Source organism: Rhamphochromis sp. 'chilingali', assembly GCF_963969265.1.
Source record: "Rhamphochromis sp. 'chilingali' genome assembly, chromosome: 3".
Classification (NCBI taxonomy): domain Eukaryota; kingdom Metazoa; phylum Chordata; class Actinopteri; order Cichliformes; family Cichlidae; genus Rhamphochromis; species Rhamphochromis sp. 'chilingali'.
Genome location: NC_137931.1, coordinates 9,122,558 through 9,149,898, shown reverse-complemented (window position 1 = coordinate 9,149,898; position 27,341 = coordinate 9,122,558). Strand labels below are relative to the sequence as shown.

At 40.9% G+C, this 27,341-nt stretch overlaps 1 protein-coding gene across 3 annotated transcripts in view; it reads right to left on the bottom strand.

The window, feature by feature from the left end:
* Window positions 1-657: 657 nt before the first annotated feature.
* Window positions 658-27,341, bottom strand: part of LOC308393254 (rho GTPase-activating protein 6-like) — a 143,582-nt gene continuing 116,898 nt past the window's right edge. For 2 of the 3 annotated variants that reach the window (XM_080876891.1, XM_080876893.1), the window contains exons 2-14: window positions 21,139-21,298; window positions 17,292-17,363; window positions 14,653-14,801; window positions 14,387-14,515; window positions 14,095-14,290; window positions 13,000-13,055; window positions 11,387-11,537; window positions 11,145-11,293; window positions 8,314-8,493; window positions 6,050-6,141; window positions 5,725-5,954; window positions 5,494-5,565; window positions 658-3,990 (exon numbers count right to left, since the gene is read on the bottom strand). In XM_080876891.1, the coding sequence (XP_080733017.1) occupies window positions 3,446-3,990; window positions 5,494-5,565; window positions 5,725-5,954; window positions 6,050-6,141; window positions 8,314-8,493; window positions 11,145-11,293; window positions 11,387-11,537; window positions 13,000-13,055; window positions 14,095-14,290; window positions 14,387-14,515; window positions 14,653-14,801; window positions 17,292-17,363; window positions 21,139-21,298 (2,181 nt within the window). In that variant the 3' untranslated portion in view covers window positions 658-3,445. The remainder of the gene's footprint in view (window positions 3,991-5,493; window positions 5,566-5,724; window positions 5,955-6,049; window positions 6,142-8,313; window positions 8,494-11,144; window positions 11,294-11,386; window positions 11,538-12,999; window positions 13,056-14,094; window positions 14,291-14,386; window positions 14,516-14,652; window positions 14,802-17,291; window positions 17,364-21,138; window positions 21,299-27,341) is intronic. The other variant, XM_080876892.1, reaches the window with a different exon arrangement.

Below are 27,341 nucleotides of genomic sequence, written 5' to 3'. Positions count from 1 at the left end.
GAATAATCCTTTAATTGTCCCACAAGGGGGAATTTGGTTGTATCAGCAGCAAAAAAAACACACATATACAAACAGAATGTTATAGTTTCTACAAAAAATTAAGTAAAATAAAAACAATATAACATAAAACAACACTTATTATGATTAGCTTTGTATTGACTCAAGAGTCGGCAGTTCGTCTTGTAATCGGAAGGTTGCTGGTTCGAGCCCCGGCTCGGACAGTCTCGGTCGTTGTGTCCTTGGGCAAGACACTTCACCCACTGCCTACTGGTGGTGGTCAGAGGGCCCGGTGGGGCCAGTGTCCAGCAGCCTCGCCTCTGTCAGTGCGCCTCTGTCAGGGTGGCTGTGACTGCAATGTATCTTGCCATCACCAGTGTGTGAATGTGTGTGTGAATGGGTGGATGACTGAATGTGTAAAGCGCTTTGGGGTCCTTTGGGACTAGTAAAGCGCTATACAAATACAGGCCATTTACCACCTTTTCCATAAAATATTACACTGTGTGCGTATATCTGTGTAAAAGACTAGATTGTAAAATACTATTAAAAAAATACTGTTCCATGATAGAAGCAAGCAACTGAACAACACTATCGTGGATAACAACATGCTACACCACAGCATGCTATATAATAGAAATGCACAGCAGTTGTAAACTTTGTCATATTTAATTCCATTGTAGCATACTGATGAGGACTCGCAGTACAAAAAGCAAATACCAGACATTCCATTACAACTTGGACCCAGTAAACCCCACCAAAATATAAAAACAGAACACAACAGCACAACGTTTCTTGGAGTTACAACGTGACATCGACAAGACAAACATCTCGATCTGGGGAAAGCCAAGACCATGGTGGTTACTGAAGAACTGCCTCTTTTCTGAATAAAACTTGTTATATTGTATTTTGATATTACAACACTCAAGAGAAAATAAAATAATACAGAAGATTCACAATGAACCTTAAGCACTGCATGGAGAAACAGCTTTAAAAAGCAAGACCTATGGCACATTTATTTCCTGACATAGATTTGCATGTTTTCACAAAAGTATAATCACAAGCTTTGATTTTAAACTGAGTACAGATGGACAGATGGATTCCCATGGATATTGTGAAGTGTAAGAGCAGCAACAGGCTAACGTACAGAGTCTATCAACAGATGGCGCCATAGGCCTTTCCACAATCCGTGCATTTCTTGCACGTGTGAGAGGCTTGTTCCCATTGACTTGTCAATGTTTAAGAAAATAAAATGTGATGATGATTCATAGTCCATCTTCCTATTTAATGCTGAAGTGGCTCCATATAAGCAAATATTACACCTTAAGATGAGAAAATGTGAAATATTTGCCAGCAAATACCCACTTGACTACGACATTTGAGAAGAGTTGGGCAGGTTGGCTGTGGGTGTAGATTATTATAAAAACAGATATTCACAAAGTTGCCTTCAACCTTAATTAGCAACAGCAGTGCCACACAGAAGTGAGAAAACATCACATGAAAGCTTTTTTTCCCCAGCATAACACTTGGATCACAAAAGCATCATAATTTCTTTTTAGGATTCCTGGAAAAACACATCATTGCTAGTAGACGGGAAATTAGTTTATACCTAGCTGGGATATCCAGCTTGCACCAATGACTTTTTGATCATGTTATGATCTAAGCAACACTTTCAGCAGAAATTCAAATCAAATAATACAATAAATTTTAAGTTTTAAGAAAATTTTGGAGAATAAAAAGACAACATCTGCTCTGTAAAACATTTGTAATGATGGCAAATTTCAACACTTCCAGATTCAACCTTCTGATTCTACATGACTAAGAAATTCTCAGAAAGCTCTGACTGACGTGCACAGTTTTTGTATCAGTGAGAAATGTAATAAATATCCACAAAAAGGTTTAAATGTTCATTAATACATAATTCTAATTTAGCAGTTTTAGGAATGGAAATATGACAACGAATTCCTGTTTCAGTACCGTAGACTTTTATGAAAGCTTCTGAAATATATGCACAAGTTTCATTTTAATGGCCAACAGGGGGCGATAGTGCTGGATTCAAAATAATTTAAAACTGTATGGAAGTCAGTGGGGAAAACACCCTTCGGCTCATTTGATCTGTGGGCTCGGTAAACACTTTTCTAGTTTATGGGCTCATTTGCTAGTTTCAAGTCATTCTTAATGAAACACGATGCCCAGTTTATTAATTATGGTACTTACTAGAGTCAGCCAGTGAGAATGCCCTGTCCCTTTTCTGATGACCTGTCAGTAACGATAACACCTCAGTGAGCGTGTGGTTTCCCTCAGTTTCAGTCAGATCCAATCTTTATTCATAATGTCCAGTTTTGGCAAAAATGCTAACCTGGAGGATTTCAGAGCTAGTGGTTACTTCCATCTATTATTTACAGTTTATGCTTTGTGCTAAAATATGAAATTCTTGATAAAAATGCCAGTAACTTAACTCTTGAGTCTTACAAAAATTAACCAAATGGATGGAATCAACACAACTGAAAAACAATGATCCTTTAGTTTAAAAAGAGAGAGAGATACTTTGGCACATTGTTTCTGCAGTGCAGCAGGTGGCGAGAGCACAAGCAAACTTACAGCAGATTGCTTCATAATTAGGTTTAAGCGTCTTACTGCAAGTGAAGCATTTTACATTCAATATCAAAGACAGAAACAGCAGTCTGACAAACACCAACATCTGGACTGTCGATTAAGGGGCTGGCTTACATTTAGGTAGATACTTTTAGGCAAATTATACACTTTACATATAATATTTAAGCACGTATGTCAACAATTTGTGTATTCATGTACATATATATACAGTCAAAGGTAATCTGACATCAAAAAGCAACTCAACATTTGATCTTTTCAGAAAGATGCCGCTGAATTACATCATTAGTATACACACAACAAGTCTGTAATTAGCAGCAGTTACTAACGCGTACATCTTAGTGTGTGGTGACCAATGTAAAAATGATGAAATTAAAATGTAAAAAACTTAAAAAATGTTTTCCTAATATTCTCCATTGAGATATGAAGACTGATGTCGCTCAAAAATAGAAAATCTGAAAATATTCTGAACGGATTTTTTGAGGTATTTCGGGTAGGCATTTTTAAAAAATGCTCCTAACTAAATGTTGACATAATATATGGGCCAGGAAATTGAGCAACTTTTTTAACATCCGAACAGATCAACAAATACTAGTGGCTCCTGGATGTAAAAGTCTGTTGGAGGCAGCAGCTGCACACGTAAACAACAACGCCACGGCGCTAAGTTGCAGGACAGCACATGATGTTCATAGAAAGCAGGAAATCAGTGAGTGAATGGATGAGAGGGCAGCAGAAATAAAAAGGGAAAGGATAGGGATAAGGAGTGATTGTCATTGGAGGGGTTTGATCTTGTCTTTGATTGGCCAGAAGAGGCTGAGACAGAGTACATTGTCTGAAATCACACCAGAGTTTCTGGCAGTGTGTCAGCATTGTCCGAGGATAGCAGTTGCCATATCTGCCACCGGTCCCTCTGCCACTCCTGCCACTCTGGACTCTGTGCGACCACTGGGACTTCTGTTGTTGAAGCCGAGTTGCTCTGTCCTGCGCTCGACCTCCCGTGTGGCTGCTGAGCCGTCGCAAGCTGAGGGGTACTTTGTGAGCTAGCCAGTCGATGGTGCGCATTATAAGGGGGAGGAGAGCGTCCATCAAGGGGGCCGCCTTCTCCGGTGTTTACTCCGGCTTGAGGTCTGAGGGTCGAGTTAACTCCATGTCCCCTTTGCGAAGTCACAGAAGGGTTGATGTTTAGCTGCAGGCGTGGTCGCCCCTTGTCCGCATGAGGGTTGGTGCACACTCTGGTGACCGGTGGGTGGAGTCTGCACTCGGAGATGTCAGGCGTTGTCTGAGTCCGTTGTACTGCTGTCTGATGCCTGCTATCACTATGGAGTCCATCTAGACCTTCCTGTGAGCTGCGGGAGCTTCCTTCTGACATGTTGCTATGGGAACCTAAGAAGACAGCATCACTTCATCAGTAAGATTGTCAACGAATATTGAGGGAGACACACATCTCCATTTAGTGACTGATATAAAATTGTACAAAGAAATGTAAGAAAGGCTTTTATTAATAATTAATTTTTATGTTATTGATAATAAACCAAATACTAATTTACTACATAAATCACTAGAATTCTCAGTCATCTTATTATAATCATCATCTGTATATGTATGAATATACATATACATACACATTTATGTACATATGTCTGCATGTGTCCTATCTCCTCCTTAATCTTAACAAAACCACATATACACACATACAGTAAGTAATAACATCTATAAGGTTCTAAAAGCCTTTATTATTTAGTATTATTCTCATATGCGGCATCCCCCTGCAAATGCAATGTTATGTTCACGATTTGCAGTTTTTTCATGTGCCACATTCAGTGTACGTTACCCATTCGTAACTTAACGTGTATCCATGATGAGTCATCAGTAAATACAGAACAAAGCCTTAAAAGCACTGGTTTTGGGGGTTTTGTGATGAAACATGGTTGTGAAAGTACAGCCTTATGCAAAAACGTTTCTGGTTTCTGTAGCTTATTTTAAGTTTATCACAACTGAATCGGGGGATGGGGAGTATAATGTGTCATACTTTGAAAACCATGCCCACTGAAAGAGAAAAAGCCACTCAGCCCTATAACTAGGGGCTGACATGCTAAAAAAATGCCTTTACTTTACTGAATTTTAGGTGTTAAAAAAGTTGCTGCCTTTACCTAAGGTACTTGCCAACACGGTCAAAAGCTAAACGTCAGCTAAACCTATAAAAACATAGTAACTTGAAAATGACAACTGAATATTTGACCTATTATTATTAAATATCAAAAAGTATATAAAGTGTAGAATTCAAAAATTAGAGTCCCCAGTTTTGCCGTTCTTCCTGCTTCCGGCATCTTATGACTTTTAGGTATTGTTTTTGTTTTTGGCTAGCACATGAGGTATCTTTAACCTAAACAAGTCAATAGAAAGCTATGACTACTCTTCCTCTTCCAGTCTGGGTAAAACTTAATGCCACCACCTTTCTTTCTCTATTAAAGCTAAAAATGTATCAAGGTACATGTAGTTTGTGGATGTAGGTTGCTACGCAAGCATCCAAGGATTAGCTAACTCCAAATTTGGCTAGTTTGGGTACAGTACAGTGATAAACCCAGTGTTTCAAAATGCCAGCCCACAAACGAATAGGTATCATCACAGAGACTCTAGCAATCCTTTTATACAGTCAATGGTTAATTAGCTTTTAACCAGGATCGTATATGCTGCCTGGCTACACAGATAAAACAAACGGTCTGCAAAAAGTGGCCAATTTAATAATATAGAATGTGCTACGTGCTTCAGATCTGTTCCTGTCATGGTTAATAACTAACACCATGTCTCAAGCGCATAGCGCTCTGGCTCATTAGCCACTTGAAACAAAATTTGCAGCGGGCATGGACTGACTTGAAAATTGTTTACCTGTATATGTTTGATTCTTGAGTGCCGATTTCAGAGTACTGTGCCATGTGCCCCAAATGTTAGCATGTTCTTCTGAAAAAGGCACAAGAGAGGTCAAATTCCTGCCACTTCTGAGTTATACAGAACATTTATTATGAGACATGTTGCTGATACCCAAGAAGAAAGGCCAAAGTGTGATAACACGTGCTAATCACCTATCTCTGTAAATACCAGACATTGTGCATCTCTCACCTTTATAACCCCAAGTGACAGCTCCGCTCTGCCCCACTAGAGAGTACTGTTCTGGGACGCGGTAGAGCTGCTCACTGGCCGGGCTCCCTGGTTCCCCTCTGCGCTCACTCAGGACCGGGGAGTTGTTATCATAAGGGGACACTTCACCACTCGACGCCTTGTTGGAGTCGCTGGACGAATGCCGCTCGCTCAGGACGAAGGGCTCCTCTGGCTGTAACAGGTCCGGACTCCTGCGGGAGGAAAAAAATAATTAAAATGGGTTCAAATAGTCGGAGATTGAAGGAAAGGGAAACACAAGACTAAGCGCTCTATAGGTGTAACTCACTGAGATGCTTTTCTCCTCAGAAGGTAGTCGACCACATCTGGATCGGTCTCCAAAAGGCTCATTAAAACTTCGTTTTGCAGATCAGGAGGAACCTACATAAAACAACGTAAGCAAAATAACTGAATACTTAACATCCACCCACCGATGCTGCATTTATCTTCTAAAGAATGGTCAGATCCTTGTAGTCCTTTCTACTGCAAGGATATCAAAATGTACTGGATTTCTAGTAATGAAAACTTTATTTTTCCCTTTTCCTTGCCTCAGTATGATGGGAAGAAACAATAATAAGTTAATGATGTGCCTTGTTACCTTCATTTCCAGTGGACTTCTTAATCTGATCTTCTAATTAGCTGATTTTTATGCTTATCAGACATGCGGATTAAGATGAAGAGCACCGTCCAAAAACCTAATGTCTGCAAATGACTCCCATCCTGAAATGCTTTGAAAGTAAATGTCGCTCACTAACAAATTCAGACATAAGCAGGTTACAAAACAACTTGCAGATGTCATTCATAGAACTTGAGCTGCCTACAAATCTGTTTTTACTCTCTAAGACGCGCAAGTCAGTCCCAATTCACTTTATGCGATTAATGGCTCTTCATTGGCTTACTGCAGGAATGTAAGCCTCCGTGGCAGATTACGAAACATTAGAGTTTCAAAGTTGCGGACCTGAAATGACCCAAACTGTTTTCCCGTTTGAGGGACAGAAAAGAACAAAAGCAACTGATGAGGCAGTAATCTGTGTAATACTGTGACCTCTTCTGACAGCAAATAAAAGATTTAATGCATGAATGTTCGGCTTTTATTTTGGAAAAACAGGTTCAAGTATCTGGATGAAAACTTTAAGATGTTTTTGATTCGTCTACATATTTGTTTTTTTGCTTTTTTGTTTTTCTAAATTTTTACTTTATCTCATCTTTTCCTTCTCGTCTGTCTCATTACCAAAGGCCAAATTCCATTTTCATCAGCACACAAGACACAACAGAGAAGATTTTCATCCTATCCTGTGCTAGGGCCTTGAGCCACCCCCTCTCTTCTAATGGCCACCACCTTTTTTTTTTTCAACCAGCATGAACTCCCTAGTCGTCAGTAGTCTTCAGGAAGAGTTCTCCAGGCTTTTTGAAGGACATTCAAAGCTCTTCTTTAGATGTTGACTGCCTTTTATGTGATCTCCCCCAAAAGAAATTAGGCACTTGGTGGATCTGTGGTGCCTGATTGGGCATTTAAGAGGGGTTGTGGTCCAGGGTGGCTTGGGCCTCTTCATCATGTGGTGGGGGCTCTGCCAGGGTTTGGGTGGTTCTCCAGGGTCTGTGGCCCCATCTTCGGCTTGTGCTGAGGGAGCCAGCCTCCGGCGGGGTTGGCTGCTTGCTGCCTCTGGTCCCCTGACACCTCCATCCCACCCCAGAGCTTCGTCTGGGGCCTCCCTCTTCTCTAGGCTGGGGTGGATGCATTGTTGTTGTCGGGACGTGTGGCCCTGGATCTTCAGTTCACTTGTGTGCCGTGGACAGCTGGGGCCTCCTGGGTCTTTCCCTATATGCCTCTGCCTCTAAGTCGGGTAGCATTATTGCAGTCTCTCACCCTCATTTTTCAAGCATGGTCTGTGACAAACACTCACACACAGACACTCACAGCCTCTTTCTCTATCTCACGCACATACACACACACAGCAAAATTGTATATTTGTTTGTGTACCCCCCTCTGTTTTGCCTTTTTGGTGCTGTGTATCATATGATTGTGCCTTTAAACAGAAGCAGCAGTTGGACACCCTGTTTACTTCACCCTCAACTTTTTCTCGCCCTTTTCTTTTTCTATTTCTCTGCTTTTTTCTCTTATCTTTCACTAGTCTGGCTTTTATCCTCTGTCTGCTCTAGAATAACATCCACAGGACCTACAGAGCAGGCAACCATACACCGTATGGTTGGTGAGCAGTAGAGCTGGGTTTGAGTCTGACCCGTGGCCCTTTGCTGCATGTCTTCCCCTCTCTCTCTCCCCGCTTTTCCTGTCTATCTACATTATCTGTAGCCAATAAAGGCTAAAAGACCAAAAAAATAAATTTTTTGAGAAAATTGTCAAGTACAAGGGCTGAACTGAAAATGCGTGGAAAAAGCAGCCGAAGTCCAAATGAAACTCAGGGAACTATTGCTCAAGACCACTTAAAAAAATGACAACAAAGATTGGCGGCTTGGAAGCAAAATAAAAAGAAATGGAGGGTTGCTCAAGACTTTTGCACAGTATTTTATTTTTAGAAATCTTCAGCGACTGACCATGAAGAGTGCTTGGTAGCTGGCGATCATCTTTTCCAGCACGGCGATGACGGCCGTGCTCTCCTCAGCCCTGGCTGAGCTCTGGACAGTGAACTCCTTGTCTGTGCTCTTCTGCTTGTGGAGGAGGTTGGGACCAAAGATGGTGGCAAGGTTTAAAGCTGTCATCTTGTTCCCTGTGATCTGGGACACAAATGTACCAACCTATTAATAATGGCTCACTCAGTAATTCCTCAGGCTCAGTCTTTTACTATTAATTTAAATGAACTGCAACTGTATGGTAGGCCAAACTAATGAAAAAAAAACATTTTTTTCAATACAATTCAGTTATATTATATTTATATAGTGCCAAATCACAGTAACAGTTGCCTATGCGCTGTATACTGTAAGGTAAAGACCCGACAACAACAGAGAGAAACTCCAACTATCAAACAAGCCCCTTTGAACAAACACTTGGCGACAGTGGGAATGAAAAACTCCCTTTTACCAGGAAGAAACTTCCAGCAGAACCCGTCTTTTTTTTAATAATAAATTTTAAATACGATTTCATGAACTAGAGACATTTTTGTTTTTCAAAGGGTGAGAAATAACAGAAAAATTCGGAATGCCTATTTATTAGAGTAACAACTTAATGGACAGCATCAAAGTTTACATAGAAGATTAATGATTAGTTGTACTCAATACAACACGGAAGACTCGGAATGGTGTTGAGGTGAGGTCGAGGGGTTGAGTTATGTGCTACTTTAACAACAGTCGCCATGCGTGCATGCCATGTGTTTCCTTTGTGTTCCCCCTTGTGTTCTTGTCTCCTGCCCGTTTTTCCGGTCTATTGGGTTTTTCTCTGGGTCCCCACCACTACTGTGCTGGCGTTTGGCTATGTATCTACTTCAAGTAGACGTAAAAGCTGCGCGCCATTCAAATGCTAAACAAACCAGTTTATATCATCAAACACTCACATATCAAAAGTGCTGACAAACCCAAGTTTTAGCTAGAATATTTCAGTAGATGGGTCTGTGTGTTTGCATATGTGTGTGTTTTACCTGGTGTATTAATGCAGGTATGATTACAATATTTGTGATATTTAATTTCCATCCATTTTCCATTTGTTTTGAAATTCAAAGAGAAAAACAATTTTTAACAGATAAAGGGCAAAGGCCGCATCACAGACACCAGGGACAATTTTCTCATTTCTCTTCCATATTAGGAGATTTTTTTTTTTTAATAATTCCAAAAGAACTGCAGAAATTATCTTCTGTAATAACACAGACTTGGGAGTTCTTCCTCCCACTTTCTCCTCCCTCTCACATTACCATCTCTCATCCATTCCTTTGGAAAATCTCCCTTCCAACTTCTGTGCTGTGTTTCTTATCAACCCCCACCCCTCTGCTTTTTGTCACTTTAAGCTGAAGATAGATGAAAAGTAGCATCATGGGGGTTTCTGAACACGAAGCGCAGGCGAGCACGACAGCTGTCTCTGGCTTTCTCTGGGTTGTGTAATAGTGCATGTACTTTTGGACAATCGACATCTAAAATTAAAAGTCATTTAAAGCTTTGACAGCTTTTTAAAAAACAAATTTTCCTTTTTTTCCTTTTTTTTAAAATATTTCTTGTTGAGTTTCCTCCCTTTTCCACTCCCAGTCCCAGCACAGAGACGAGAACCACAAAGCAGCCAAGGAGTGCTGATATTTTCCTAGATGAGCTTGAAGCAATCCGACTTCCTGTCAGAGTTGCGGACAGAGATACTAGAGCCACGAAGGAGGAATCATACGCATCGATGTTTGGGTTCATTCTCTTGTGTATATAGACACACAGAGACAACAAAACAAAAATCCATCTGTGCGAACGTGTGTGCCAAAAAAGCACTTTTTCACACGTAAACACAGCAACAAACATTCTCCTGCAAAAGATAATGAAAGTATGCATCACCAGAGACAATAAACTTTCTTTCTCAGTGCACATACACAGATGTCTTCAGAAGTTTCCATACAATCATTATGGACATGAATGTCATGGTAATTTGGGGCTTTTAATGATTTCTTTGAACTGTTCTTTTTCCAGGAGGGATTGTTATACATATATCTTGGATTTTCTCTAATCCACACAGGGTCAAAGGTATACATACAGGATCAAATTCACCCCCCCACTAATATTTTGTAAAATGTCTTTTAGCAAGTTGCACTTCAACCAGGTGCTTTTGGTGACCATCAACACGTTTCTAGCACAATTCTCCCAAGGCCTCATCCCAGTATGAAATGTCCAAAACACCTGGCATAGGAGGTGTCCAGGAGGCATCCCAGTCAGATGCTTAACCACTTCAACTCCTTTTGACACGGTGGCGCATCGGTTCTACTTTTTTGCTTTTTCTGTGAAATTTTGTACCGAAACTATTTTGTACCGAAAGTTCACAAAAAGTGTAATAGGGTAAAATTATTTGATGACCTTTTTTCTCCCAACAATCAAGTCTGAACAGACGTACGTACACTGCAACTTTACTGGCCAAGTGTGCTGGAGAAAGATGCTGAAATTTTTACTTTTGCAGACTTCCTCAACTTGGAGTAGTTGGCCCAGTCCAGTCCCCAGCCTAAATTGCAAAATTTGAGCAAATGCAACGGTTGACACTATCCCCGGATGTTATAATCACTACTAAGCTATTTAGTAATCTTACATCAGTGTTTTTGTAGTGCTTGTGCTGTTTCTGGAACATATGTACAGAATCCACCCACGCAAACTGCTTCCTATGACTTCTTTGGTAATTTCTTCCCAATAAGGTGGAACCAAAATGCCATTAAACCGTCCACAGGCTCTACATTTGGATGTTTCAGCCTGTTGCTCACCTCCTGCCCGTCTTTATCTTGCTGGTCATGGGCATGATCAGCCACAGTGGACAGGAACTCCAGCAGGCGGTGAAGTGTGTCACTATTGCATGCTGGGAGAAGGTAGATCAGCAGCTGAACGACACTCTGCTGCTCATATGAGTCCAACACTGCAGTGCGCAAGGAAAAAAAGGTGTCAACGGGAGGTTAGGAATGAGGAGACAACAGAAGGGAAAGTGGGAGGGGTGCGAAAAGACACTTACATGTGGTGTTAATAAAGGCCGTGTAGAGCTCCTTGGTTAGGAGAGGGTCCGGCAAATCCCTTAGGAACTCCTTCAGCAGAGCAGATACATCGTGAACACTGTACTCCTCGTCTAGCTGCACATCAATGCCACGATCAAACTCTTCTCGCAGCTGAAGGACAACCAAAAACAACAGGCCGAGGGGAAAGAAAGGAAAAGGGGCACTCAGAGACATCCTCTGCACACAACAATGGACATTATTTCTAGGTAGTGCACACACCCACAGAAACTCACTTCCTTCTGGTCCTCCAAGGGACCTGCTCAACTCTCAGCTCAAACTCGTTTTACCAGTACAGATTAAAATCTCTTCCATCTGACCTTTGGATGACTTCTTCAAAATTACAAAGCCTATTTTGTTGCCATGACAATGGGTTGTCTGCACGTTCACTAATGTGGTCGTTTTTACACGAAATATACAGCAAATTAAATTAATAAATCCTTTTGTCTTTTACAGTCTGCTAAAATGTGATTGGTCAATAGCACTCAAACTATAGACAGACTACAAATAGAAATTGAAACACTTCCTACACTAAAAAACCTGTGCATTGCTTAAAGACCCTATAGGTAATGGCAACATACTTTATTTTTTAAAAAGCATATATTTTTTTTCTTTTTTTGTTAGCTGGTCTCCATAACAATGATACCGTCAATTTGAAAAACTCTGATAAAAAAAAAAATTATTGTATCACGCGATGAGCCATCATTAGCCATCACGTGACTTGCAGAACAGGTTGCAAAGTGCAACTTAGCTGATGTACAAACTAGCTAATTGTGCTCTAGAGCGTCGAACATCTGCTCATTGTACCTTAAGCTTAACATTTAGCAAAAATTCTTACGACAAAGCTAGCATTTGTTTCATCTCAGTCACCACACCTCTGCTATGATGGAGACCTGAAAGTCACAGATGTTTTCTCAGAGGCTGTCAGTGAATGAGTAACCTCCCCTCCCTAAGTGCCTTTAGTTTTCTGTAACCGCTACAAGTGCAACTACATGCCAACAAAACACGCAACAGATTATATAAAAAATTATACCACCCACACTGATTGCTCCATTTCGTTTAACCCCGATTTATTCATTCTTTCACTGTGTGTTCATTCGAGTCAAAGGTAACGGATAATGAGCGGTGTAGGAGTTTGTAGAATAACTTCATATTTGCTTGAATAATGAGAATAAACTCTGCTGGATCACTGTATTTGTATACTGTGAGGCTGGAAAATTCAGTAGATCAAGCTTTGCTAGCTTAAATAGCACATTTTAGTGCAATGTGCTGGTTTTAACACGTTCTATTCTTGGCAACAACATTTTGTTTGTTGGTGTTGACTCTTGTGAAAGGAAAGAGAAGTGTGAAGAACATTTCACACCAGAAACTTTCACTTTCTACAAAACAGGCCTCTGATTTATTGTTGGGCTTTTTAGCATGGCGCTTTGCATCTTGTTTGTGGATGTCATAAAATGATACTTTCAAATAAAGGACAATGGGTTACTGATGAGTATAAAACAACCCAATTAAGGCCCTGTGAGAGATGTTATACCACATGAAGGAATATATTTTACTACATGGACAGAATACTGACCTGTCGGACTCTCTTCTTGGAGCTTCCAACTCTAAAGATCCCCACAGTGTGCAAACCTGAAGAATTAAAAGTGCAGATATAAGAGAAATCAGACACGGCTTGGTAAATGTAGAGTCCCAATTCTGAAGAGGCAGGGACACAGAAAACGTATCAAATGTTTAAACTGAGACATTTTACTGTTTTATGAAAAATATCAGCCCATTTTGAATTTGATGCAGCAACACGTCTCAAAAAAGTTGGAATAGTTGCAAGAAAAGGCTGGAAAAGTAACGCTTTTTCAGCTAATTAGGTTAATTGGCAACAGGCCAGTAACATCATTGGGTGTAAAAAGAGAGAGTTTCTTAGTCTGCATCTATAAATTCTGGAAAGATTAATGTTGCTCAATGTGAAATTGTTAAGACTTAGAATTTGTACAAAACTCTGCATGTAAAAGAACAAGGAAAATTTACTGGATGCTGGATGCCCCTGAACCTTGTGCCCTCAGGTGATACTGCATTAAAAAAACTGTATTATTCTGTGTTGGAGTGCATGAGCTCAGGAACACTTGCAGAAATGCTTATACAGGTTTTAAATCAACACATGCTCCCATTCAGATAACATCTTTTTCAAGGAAGCCCTATTCATAATAAATTCATAATTCAGGAAGAGGATCCATATGCTGTATTTATTACAACAGCATGGCGTCAAAGTAGAAGTGTCTGGATGCTGAACTTGCCTGCCTGAAGTCCAGCTGAAAACATTTAGGGTATCGTAAAACAAAACATACGACAAAGAAGAACCAAGTTTGAACCAGCAACTGGTCTCCTCAGTTCCCAGACATTTACAGACTGTTGTTAAAAGAACAGGTAATGCTACACAGTGGAAAACATGGTCCGGTCCCTACTTTTTTAAGGCATGTTTCTGCCATCCAAGTCAAATTGATGTTGCTTGTTTTCCCCTAAATAGTACATTTTCTCAGTTTAAACATTAAATATGTATGTTCTATCGTGGTTAAAATATGGGTTTATGAGATTTCCTGCGTTCTTTTTTTATTTACATTTCAAACAGGATCCTGATTTTTGGGGGGTTTGTTTAAGCGATTAAGCAGCTGCTCACCATATTTTTCGATGTGCTGACAGCAACTATCGACGACACGTGGCACCTGACGGTAAATGGGATTCAGGCTCAGCCTTTTGTCCCTGTGCTTCTCTTTTTTACTCGGCGTTTCAGCTGGCAGAGAGAGCTGCAGCGCCTCAAGCAAGCGGGACTGGTTGTCGTCTAGGTCTGTGATGGAGTCCACTGACATGCCTCCCTAGAGGATAATCAACAAACCCGGCTGAATAGAAAAAAAAAACCTCCACTTGATCTGTGCGGGCGGCTCAGGCTATGATGAATTTCAATGCCTCACCCTCCTCCGCGCTCGTGGGGCAGCTTCAGGGGTGTTGGGCGATGTTGACTCATTAGCCGTTTCTGATGTGGAACTTAGCGACGAGTTACTGCTGGATAACTCCTTGTTGGACGGCCGCTTGGTGGCAAACTGCAGGACACATGATTTAGGAATTCAGTCTATTCTCTGGAGTGCAAATACATTTGTCCCAAATGTTCCCAAGATTGAAGATGGGAATTACAAGACTGAACACACAGAAGGAGAGCCATACAGACGAGCTGACGGACCTGTAAAATGGACGATACGAGGTCTGAGGAGTCTTTGTGCTCCTCCCGCTGTGGAGGGTCCTGACGAAAAGAATCCTGTCGCTGCCTTTGAGCTCTGTCGTTGGCGATGACCTGGGACAGGGGTATACTAAAGGCCTGGGGTATGAATTCTGTGAAAAAGAGCCAAAAGATGTTGGAGGACGAGAGAGGGAAAAACAGGAAAGAAAACAAAAAAAAAGGTTAGGGTAACTGAACTAATATTAGCTCCATGAAGAAATGGGAAAAAGAAGCTCCTTACCAACATCCAAAAATAGCTCTTCAGCATAAACAGTTAACAGCTTTATCACTTCTGCTGCAGCCTGCCTTTTACACACATGCAATGGAGGCATCTCAAACCACATTAACTATATCAGTAAAACTTTTACGGCACTACTAAAGAACTACATCTGTTTTCCAAAATAAGACATCACAGAAAGTCAACCGACGTAAATCCGGCTACAACAGCCCACTAATTCTAGGGGCCTTTGACAGAAATAACACAACTTTGATGACGCTCACCCACGACGAGGTTAACTTCAGTTGGTGCGCAGCTTTGACACATACTCGATATGAATAATGGTTACTTGTTATTCCTTTGCTCCATTTACCCTAGTCTTACATAAGCCCAGAATTCAGTGATGGTACAACTGCAAAATAGCAACCCTGCATTCACGTGCTCCTCTGATGGTCCAGTTGTAACGCTGCCTCTCGGAATATGTCGTTTGCTGTGACGGATTGTGCCGTTTCTGCAAGCAGAGCTGGCACAGAGAAATGCTTGGTGGTCATGCCGACAGTCAGCATCCGATGAGTCAGGCTAGATTTTCGCTTTAACGTTTTTAAAGTTTAAAACAGTCATCAGCTTCTCATGTACTTCTGATGGATGCACACATGCGAGGGCCCAATTACGTGCAGTGCTGCCTTCAGAGAGGAATTATGTCATACTGGGCTATTGCAGGCTATATATTCCATTTACACACAATCCTAAGGGCTGAGCCAACAGCTGAGGGGGGGAGGAAGAAAAAAAACTTGTCCAGCTGTGCGGTGTGTGTGTGTGAGAGAGAGCCGGAGTGAAGAAAAGAGGCAAAGGAAGACAGAGGAGAGGGAAAGCAAAATGTAGTCCACAACCACAAGTGAAAGGCTGTGGTTTATGAACAACACTGTGGCACAAAGAGTTTGCTCTACAGTCGCTTAAATATCCAACACATACACAAGCACACGTGCTTATATCCAGTCTCTAAACCCCATAACATAGACATGATGAGCAGCTAAACCATGTTCATCAAGCCATGTCAGATCTTTATAAATCTTCCATTTTCAGACCTTTGGCGTCTCAGGAACACACACTTGATTTTCAGCACTTGGTTTTTCACGTCACCAGTGACAACTGGTCTAAGTTCATGCAGGAGTCATCTCACAGCTTCAGGAAGTAGTAAATGCTCAACTCATCACAATACAGCAAGACATAGTTGAGACCAATTAGTGTGTCTTTTCCTTAGAATGACAAGTTGCTGGATGTTGTCTGAGGTAAAACATCCGCTTTTAACAAAAGAGACTGTAGCAGCTATTAATCCATTTGCAAATGCAGTTTTGGCTGGTGTTTGACCATCACATGTCTACAGATCAGATTACTGCAGCAGCATCACCAGAGACACAATTTTCTTTTTCCCCCTCTGTTTCTCTCTTGCAGAGAGGACTTAGAATCCTTTTGTGCTTGAAACCATGCATAAATCAAGCCTTCTGGGCTCAGTTCAAAGCTAAGCCCACCATGCACCACCACCATGATAACAACCGGACTTATAACGCTATATTACTTATAACATCTGACAGACGTTATAAGCAATAAGCGTTGATCGAAGCATGTGCATTATTTACATGCCAACCTAACACTCACTCTCGAAAACCTGGAAAAAATGTACATTTTTGTGTTTTGGCTGCTGTTTTGCATCTTTTAACTATGCACTGCCATGCTGGCTTTAGCAGTTACGAGTAAATTTATTGTGTTTTTTGTTTCTGATTTAAAAAGCTTTATAAACTCAGGTGTGTTTTTCATTCAGGAGGTTGACTCCAAATGCCACCCCATAGACTCCTAGGTTAAAATGTCCAAATTTACAGTGGAAATAAACATGTTTTCTTGCTGCTAGTCACCCTAGTCATTACTAATTAGCTAGTAATTAGCTTTGTTCATATATCACCTTAACAGTAGCACTTTTCCTTATCATTAAGTGTTCTCACACCTTCTGTAACAAGATCCCATTTTCATTTTACAGTTCACTTCGCTCTCCACTTTATTGTCTTAGACTATGTTTTTTGCTCTTCCTGCCAAATATGCAGGGTTTGCTTAGCGCAGCACAGTGGCTGATCCTCAGAGCCAGTCCCCTTACAAGGAGTCGCTCCACTAAAGCTAAATATAAACTGTAGAAGTCCAGTAAACAGAAACTGTTTTTGTAACCTCCCTGTTCACCTGCCCGAGGGGTGGAGACCACAGACTGGACCCCTATGTCTCACTAGTTGGGTGGAGGGAGGGAGGGGGGATGGAGACAGTCGTGACAACACCTGAAGGCAAAGAGACGCAGAGGGAAATGGCAAAATATCAGAGTGGGTGTTAAAAGAAGTTGGCGTACCTTTGTCTTTGTTTTTCTCTTTTGCGAGCGAGTCCAACTTCCTTCTCAGCGACTTTTTCCTCTTCTGTCCATCTGCACATGGGGGGAAAAAGGGCCAAAATAAATCACCTGAAACAAACGATTCCCATATCTGCTCTTTCTTATCTGGATTATTATATTTAATAAGCTTATGTCAGGAATGCAGACATGAATTAACTTCTGTGGTGGGGGAGGGAGGTGAGGTATCCATGCACTCAAATCCATTTAATGGAGCTGTCAGACAGGGTCAGCAACAGTAGTAGTCAGCACAGGAAAAAATGACTGTGAAAACACATTAAATCACTTATAGTTTTTATCTAAATTACCAAGTATATGTAAGGCTTTTCTTACCTCAGACAGCAGTACATGTCACAGCACCATATATGGGCGCATATACACATTCTTAGCCTGGTTTATCTTAATAAAAAACCTTTTCTGCATTAAGAGCACAGCATTGCCCCCATTCACTGCATTTACTTTCATAGTGATCTTTAGAGAAGCAGCTGATGGGCTTTAACTTAACAAAAACAAAAAAAATCTCCATCCTAAAAAGGACATCAATGTCCACATGTGAGCTTTCCATCGAGGTATTTCACCGCAATTCTTTGAAAAGAGGAAGCCGTTTTGTCGGCCGTCAACATGATGAATGGCTCCTGAATTTGTTGACTGATGATCAGGAAACTGTGGAAGCTGCGCCACGTGAGACTTGAAAGTCTTGGGATCTTCATCTTGTGGCGAGGAATGTCAGTTTTGTGGAAACCTCAGCAACTTTTAATGTTATCGTTCTGTCACTCTGCTATAAAAACGCAGTCCTTTTAACACGTGAGATCTTTCTGGGCTAATTCGCGGAGCCTCGATCTGCTGGTGTAGCAACCTCGGTTTGAACCGCAGATGTTCCCTTACAGCTGTGTCAAATGAGTCACTTGGAGGGGGGATGAGGGAACTGCATCCAGTGCACATAATGTGCTTGATGGTGGTGCTGGCAGCTTATGTCAGGTTTCTGATCCATTTAACCTGGCCTGAAACTTTAAGCGCAGCAGAAGCACAAAGTCTGGGAGAAAAGTAGGTGAAAACAGTGAGGGGCGTGAGACACCGCGAGAAAGAAAGCAGATGTTGTGATTGAAAGCGGGGGCAGCAAGAGTGAGAAGGGAGAGGAAGACAGAGGAAATGGTTTGGATTTTTGACAGATGATTTCCAAAAGCCTTGCGGAAATCCCCCCGAAAACGGCACACTCCTCTCCTCAGCTCGCAACCAGTTGTGAAGTCGTACGATGAACCTTTGCTGCCTTTTTCTCATCCCATCCCTCCTTGTCTTCCCAGCTTCTGTCCTCCTTTAATCCTCTCCTTGTTCTCGAAGAAACCCTAGAAACACGAGCCCTGCCTCTCGGATAAATATCAGACACAAAACGCACGTTATAGCGGAGCCGAAACAGCGATCGGGCGCGCACACAAAATCTCACACAGTTGAAATATTTCTCTTGCTTCCACATGGCGGCCGTCAGGGGCTCTGGAATTCATAAGCAACGCAGACAAGTACGTATTAAATCATGCTGGGGAGAGGTTTAACCTTCAGCTGGAATGCAAGCCCCGGATAATCCACTCACTGCACTATAGTGCTGCTATGGCACCCACTCAACTGATATAGTGCACAATGCTACCCTCACTGTGCCCCTTTGTGCACCTTAGCTTGTAGCAGAAACAGAATCAAAATTCAGATGTCATATGATATTGTGAGTTTTAGCTGTTATTTTTATTGATTATTACCTTGCAAGACTAAAGTAACTGTAAAGAACAGCAGAATGCAAAAAAAAAAAGTGCTAGCTGCCCCAAAAAGAGTCAACTAAGAAATGTGGGGATTGGTCAATTTTAACATGTGTCTTTTGCATGAGTTAATATGCAAGCTGATGAAACTGAAAGACGAATGACTTCTTAATTGGGTAATCGTGGTGCCCGTGATACTAAAAAAAGTTGATAAAGCAGGGTTGAATTTAGGGACTCGCTACTTTGTGGTTTGTAAGACCTTCCGTATACGTGAGTAACACGACTACTTTAAAAACATTAACAGACCAACTGTTAAAAGACATTGCCCAATCTTTCAAGGCGAGCCTTGACGAATTAGTGGGTGAGGTCATGAAAGCTGCGTTCATGTTATGCAGCCATGTGAAAAATAACATTCAGTGTTGTGAAAAACTAAGCCCAACCCATGATCCAGTAGCTTGTAGAACCAACTTCAGCAGCAATAACTTGAATTAATCATTTTTTGTACATTATCAGCATCCCACATTGCTGTGGAAGAATCTTGGATCACTCCTGGCAAAAGACTCTGCTGTAGATTTGGGATCATTGACCTGTTGAATGATTCAATTTCAGTCGAGCTTTAGCCTTCGGACACATGGCCTTTAGAATATGCAGAGAAGTTCATGGTGAGCATAATGACTGCAAGGTGCTCAGAACCTGTGGCTGCAATAGGCAACATAAGATGAATTTGCTTTGATATTCACTCCTGGGAAGATCGTGGCATTATATTAACACATGCTTGAATGCTAAAACTGCTTAAACGTCTGCTTTTATAGAGGGCTTGATGATGATCAGTTAAGCCAGGGGTGTCCAACTCCAGGCCTCGAGGGCCAGTGGGTTTTAGATGTGTCCTTGATCCAACACAGCTGATTTAAAGGCTAAATTACCTCCTCAACATGTCTTGAAGTTCACCAGAAACCTGGTAATGAACTAATCATTTGAATCAGGTGTGTTGACCCAGGGTGATATCTAAAACCTGCAGGACACCAGCCCTTGAGGCCTGGAGTTGGACACCCTTGAGTTAAGAAAATGCATCTAATTAGCAGCACCTGGATGCCACTTCTCCACTTAATTTCTATGGAAACAGTAAAGGTGTACCTAGTTTTAACAGGACTGCATATCTGCGTATTTCTGAACTCCAGACTGATCAACTTCAGGACTACAGAGCTAAAATTACATCACTGACAAGTCCACTTTTAAAAATTCAGTAAGGGTTTACATTTATTAAAATTTGCAAACTTATCTTCCTAAATTGGGTGGGATTATATTTGTTTTCTCTGATATCTAAAAAATGATGCATGTGGACATTTTTAGGCTGGGCGAGGCCAGTGGAAAACCACCAACTCCAGCAGTCTCACTGCAGTCTCACTGCAGTGCTCTGTCTGTGTTCGGAAAATGAGAAAATTTGACAAATTAATCCAAGTTTAGCAAAAGCTTAATTATCTGGTTTACAAGAGCAAAACACGGAACAATAAGGTCAACTATATCACTCTTGTGCACACCCTAAGACTTTTTAAATAGCATTTACAGTGGCTGCACTTGGCCTCTGCCACAGCGGAAAGGGAGTTTCATGTCGTTATGAGGACGGGAGGTCAACAGATACCAAGGCGAACAGGAAGCAACCAATCCCTATGTGAAATAAGGCTTATATCTTTCGTGTGTTGTCACAACTTCTCCAAACATAGACCATACACGACTTCCCTTCAATACACTTGAGGGATGTGGTCAGGGACTTGAGCATTGGCTGTACTTTATGGAACAATTAAAGATATCTGGACAAGCTTGCACTAGAAAACCCAGGTCAAGCATATCAGTTTGTACCGCATGTAACACAGAAGAGTCCTGGAGGCAATAATACATGCATTTGGTTTGGTAACAGTCATATAACTGTCAGGTTCTCAAAACCCTGATGTTATCCAAAGGACTTTGTGAGCTCTGAATGGATTGGATATACTGATTTAAACATAAAAATGATGTGACGCTGTTTAACTCAAGTCTACAGTATGCATTAAAAAGAACAAAACAATCCCCACCTTTTGGCATGGTTATCTGACATCCCAAGTCATAGTCCTGGTGTAAACGGGAGAAGGCCACTTCCTGTAGCCGGGCCCTCTCCAGCTCTGACAGGCTTTGGATGGCAACTGGCATCAGACGCACGCTCCGCCCCGACAGGCTGCTCCAGGTGAAATCCCCCTGGGAAGAACAAGTGAGACAAAACTTATACCAAAAGGAATATTAACAGTATGGGAACATGGAACCATTTCATGTCATTTTACATTGCATTGCTGATTTTTATCGGTTTTCATATAAAGATGCACCAATTTTCAATTTTTATGTTGCAAGTCCAGGTCAGAGAAGTTACGACATAAGTTATCATATGGTTAGGATTAGGGCTGCGGTTGGGGGTTAAATGCCATCCTGTCAGTATCTATGTGTATCGAATATGGTTCCTCGTCAGGTAACTCGATTGTTGATTGAACCCTCCAGTGACAATCCTGTTCTTAACTTTATTCACTTTCCATATAGTATGTTTTCATATGATAGGAGATACAAGTGAATCAAGCAGTCAGCTCAGTGGCTGCATGCCTTTTCTCCTGTCTTCCTCTCCTCTTTCCTATTAAAAGGGAGTTTTTCCTTCCACCTGTCTTCGAGCGCTTGCTCAAAAGAGGTTGCCCGATTGTTGAAGTTTTCTCTGTATTACTATAGGCTCTTTACCCTACAATATAAAGCACAGATTGTTTTGGTGATTTGGTGCTATATAAATAAAATTGCATCATTAAAATATCTTCTATAATTTTGGTGCGCTCCATGTCTGCTTCCACCTCACTAATCTTGCCAACTAACGCTCACTTCACCGGGTTTTCCTCTCCTGCTTTACAAAGCACACTTTAGCAATGCAAAACAGAGCTGTTCTTCTTTGATGTGGTCAGCCAACTTGTGATGAAGTCGGGCTCACAGACGCAAAGAGCCAGGCAGCAGCAAGCTGCAGAAAAGAAGCAGAGGTGTGAGGTGTGGACTAATTTGTAGATTTACAGAAGGTTTTAATCTATTCGAGGAGAAGGACCTCTAAAACCTTTTTACTTGGGTAAAATGTCTTGATCCCTGATTGCGTATGGAAATAATTAAGTCTTATGGGACTTAGTTTATTTAGCACCAAATGTTTAAAAACTAATGAATGTGAAGCTGATTAAACCTACTGTACTGCTGATGTAGCCTACAAAGACGAATAAAGACACCACGTGCTTTGGAAGACACTCCTCTATTCTAGTTCTAAGGAGCAATTGGGGACATCTTAAGCTGGCCCTATACTGATGGATCTACAATATGTGCCCTGGATTCAAAATGAGCATATTTACCTTCCAGGTTGGGCTTTATCTGCGATCAGGATGAAACTGAACTGATGTAAAACGTAATTAAATACTGGAGATTCTGAGACAGCATTGGTTTTGAACGTTTCAGCCACCTGAATATCAATTCATGCATTCCTCTGTGTCAATTTACCTAATGTCTTAACCAGACTGAGGGCTTAACAGTGTGCAATGTGTCTGCATTTATGCAAGAATGAGCATTTTCTTTTTCTTATTAGATCCCTGTTTAAATTTTCATCTGATTGATGTTTACCCATGGTATGTAGAAGAAAAATGAGACACCATGAAGACTTAACTTTTCATATTTGGGCCTCTATCAACAATATTTTCCTGAAGCCATTCAACCCTCCCTGCTGTCAGCTCGCTTGTTATTTGACCCCAGTCAGTGCAGTGAGGCAACAGAGCCATCATTCAGCCATGGAAGGAAAACATGATGTGGATACAGGCAACCTGGAGAGCCAAATGACTTTGTGTGCGAGTGAGCGAGTGAAGCGAGTTGCATGTTGCCCCCCTTTCAGAAAGCATTTTATCCAGCACAGCTGTTCTGCATATTTTTTGTCAGTGCACGCCTGTGTACCGCCATTCCTTATCGCTGACTGAGGAAACCCTTTTTCAGCCCGCTTCACTTCAGAGGGCACACACATACAACAAAAGAAAAGACAAGCTGTTGGAACGATGTTATAAAAAAAAGTAAAGAAAAAAAAAAGAGGTCTGTCCTCGGTCGAGCTGGTTCTGCTCAGCGGGATCTCTGAACAAGACGGATGAGCTTCGGCTCTTAAGTGTCGAAAACTGTGGAATGCTGACAGAAGAGCCGAGGGAGGGAGACCAAGTCCTGCTATCACTGCTGGACTCTGGTTTATACCTTTGAATGAATGACACACAGGCAGTCAGCTCACTGTTACCAAAGTGCCTTGTACAATTCAACTCTTAAATAAGATAATATGTTGTGTATGTGCATTTATAGTAGTAAAAGTACATTATAGGGCTGTATTATCTGCCAATATTAGCGCTATTAGCCAATTCATCGGTATCACGTTTATAATAGGCGATTAGTAAAAAAGAGACAAAAGAAACACCCTTCAGCTTTGTTTTGAGAAAGTCTCTCTAAATTTGTATTTAATATTCGTTGTAGAAAATTAAAATTTTAACTTTAAAACACACACTGGGTTTAGGGAGTTTTGGTCTTCAAACCATGACAGTAGATGTAGTGATCCTAATCAAGAGAATATGTCAGTGAAAGAGGTTTTATTCTTTGCAGAATATGAATTCCACACTGACCACATTTGACCATATTATTTCCTATTAAGCTGAACATGCCAGCACGCCAAAATACGCTCAGAAAATAGCAAAGTTACACAATAGTGTTGTTCAATAGTGTTGCACACAGGACAGGACAATCTGTCTAACACTTTGCTCAAAGAATTCAAGATTGCAGAAGACATGCTTACTTCAGCATAATACGCTAATACTTGTAAGAGTGTAAACGAGTAAGTAAATAACTATAAATAACAAATATAAATCTGTTTGTTTAATGTGTCCAAAAGAAAAAAAAACATAGTAAATGTGCGTTGAATTTTCTTACCATCTACATCATTAAAAAAACTTTCTTTTTAACCATAATTCCAACTTGATGCTCTTGCTCATGGTTGGCCACTCTTCTGGCCAACAATGATTGAATATGTCCCAACCAAAACTGGTGCACCAGCATCAATTCTATCTATTTACACTGCATGTTTCTTTAAATTAATAGTAACTTTAAATTATTTTAGTATTTTCCATGCTTAAATAACATTGAGGTAAAGGAATACCAATTCCTTGGTGATGATATTCATCCATCTGATATCCATCTGTAGAATAGTAAGTCCATTCAGGGCACAAAAATCCAAGAAAAAAAAGCTCAATGTTTACGTCAGTTATTACCCCTCCCCGTTGTGCACCAAAGTCTGCTAATTATGGGAAAAAAAATCAGCGGCTGGACACGTGTTGGCAATTTGCCTGAGTTACAGCAGTCAGTCTGAGTCAGACCACAATTGTTTGGAGACAGGTGCCAATCACCCTTTAGTCTAGCATGAGCAGCTTTAGCCTGTGCACAGCTGATGCAAGCCACTTTGCAAGCCACCTCTTACCCCAGCTCCTTCTGTCATGCTGGCTTGTATTGTAAAGCCTCCAATTGGCTGTTTGCTGGAATGGCTGGGCAGATATAATCAGATAATTTAAAGTTTAACGGGTGCTATTTACTACTTTTTTGTTGTTGTTGTTTCAGCAGAAATGACTGAATATATTATGTGAAGGAAGAAGAAAGACAAGGATTAGTATGAGACCAAGCATCAAGAGATTTTTAAGTGTGCAGGCCTTAGTTTAACGCTTCTGTTAAGGACTGGATTCAGCAAATGCTATGCTATCAGTGTTACTGCTGCTTTGTGCTCCCATCTGACAGATTTTACCCTGGAAAGATTAATGACTCTGCTGACTGGGCCAGCACTATGCAGTTAGATGACTAATACCATTTGGACATACACTGAACTGCAGCATGTGGTTTCTGTTCTATTTTAGACAATGGGACAAATGGCGCAAAACCTCAGGCAATAGACTATGTCAGTTTCCTTGGCAACACATACATACAGAACTCAAAAGAGCCAGGAAGTGAGAGAAATATTACTATGGTAACGCACCTGGAAGATACACACACGCATGCACACACTCAGGCACTGGAACACTTGTTGCTATGATGCACTGCATAAATCATTAGATGCCATGACCATGGTGAAACAGTTATGATAACCCTGCAAATGTGCACTCACAATGTGATGTTAATTAAATGCATCATGAAAGTTATGCAGAATGTGTAAAGGTAGGTTTAGTGGCACATAACATAAAGACTGGGGTTATAATAATTGATGCTCTACTGGATTGTTTTTGCATTACTGGATCATTTTGGTCATTATATATTCCTATAATTTACTAAATAATACACAACATGACTTGCTCTTTGCTCTGTCTAGTACCACAACCAAACATCACTTGGACCAGACCACAGGTACTTTTGGTGACTCATTCTAGTTTTTTTGGGGGGGTTTTTTGGGAGGGGGGGGGGGTTCAAAGAAAATATGTCTCACAGAATTCTGTCATCTGTGATCGATTTACTACAGGACAGGTAATAAGAATTGTGTGTGTCCCTGGATACATGCATGAGTGCATGCAGAATCTGAGCACTGCAACTCCACCTACAATACCACAGAGGCATCAGTGTGACCATTCTTGGCCTCAAGCAAGTGGCATTACAAAAACTGCTGTAGCTTTCTTTTTTTTTCATTGGTTTCCCATTGACTTGTGACCGTGTGTCATCAATGAAATGTATGCATACACATGTCCACAAGGGTTACTGACAGTGTCCTTAGTATAAGAGGCTGAATGTTAAGGACTGAGTGTCTCTCTACATACCCTTGTTCATATTTCAGTTGTGTGGTTTTATTTATTTTATCATGCTAAGTCTTTTTGGATTCAACACACAACTGACAGACAAATAAAGCACGATATTTAAAAACTCACTCATTTCTAAGGATGGGGGGGGGGGGGGGGGGGGGGGGAGTGTTTAATAAATTAAAACACTCTGGGAATGAGAGGGCTCATCTCATGAATCACCATGCTGAGAGCAAAGATTTAGCCTAGCAAACTTACATTAACCTCCTAGGACCTGGCGTCCACATATGTGGACATCACATTTTGGGTTGCCTAGACCAAAATACTAAATTTTGCTCTACAAGGGCCTGATATCCACTTATGAGAACATTATACTACCACTGTCCTATCAAAATTTAAAGCGAATGTCCTCATATGTGGATCTCATTTTTCTCAGAAACAAAATCAGGTAAAAATAAAAAATCGAGTATTTCTTTGTTTCTACATTCATCAGGTCCCAATCAGCCCAAATAGCAAAGAGACATTAAAAATGCATCCCAAGAAAGAGTTCGGATCTTAGGAGGTTAAATTGGTTCAACTGAAAAACCATCCAGCACTGGACATACTTAGCTTGCGCTGAATTAGGAAGTAACTTTGGATAACATCTCAGTCACACAAGTAAAAATAGGACATTAACTTCCTTGCGTCAAAATAAATAAAAGTCGATGGTTGCCTGGTGATTGTATTTTTTTCCCACATTCTGCGACTGGCTACAGCTTGTGGTGACTGAATGGTTGCCCAGAGTTTAAGGATGTTGCTCACCCACTTTTGATCCGAAGGTGATTGCACAGGTCACCTGAAAGAAGCCAACTTTTCTGCAAATAGTTGGAGTCTGACTTGGAATGACTGCAATCACTATCAAAAATGTCAAAGCTTTGTAGATAATTGCTGCCTAATTGCCAACAGATTGCCAACATGTTGCCATCAGTCTGAATGAGTCCTTGTCAACTAGCACAAGTGAAGAGACTCAACTCGGCTGGTTGCCGGCTGGTTGTATTCCGGTTATATTCATGTAGAACATGAAGGTTGCTGAGTGCAAATGTAATAGTTAATTTTGAATTTCTGTTAAATGTGATTTTGGTCAATGTAAACAGCAAGAGACATGTGATTTTTGAAAATGTATTACATTTCATTGCTGTACTATCAAAAGCAGATTGCATGTAGTTACTATCTTGGTCCCATCCAATCGCAGACTGATATCAGACTGACTTATTGCAATATTTATGGCAAAATAAATGAATTTAAAAAAACTAAAGTGAGATAACTGTATATTATTAGACAAAACATATACTGATACACTTTGAAGACATAATTTGCAGCTAAAAAAAGGTGATGATTTGCAGTATATGCTATATAATAATATTACATTGTGGGGTGCCTAGTGATTCTCACCTTTGCTCATTTAAACA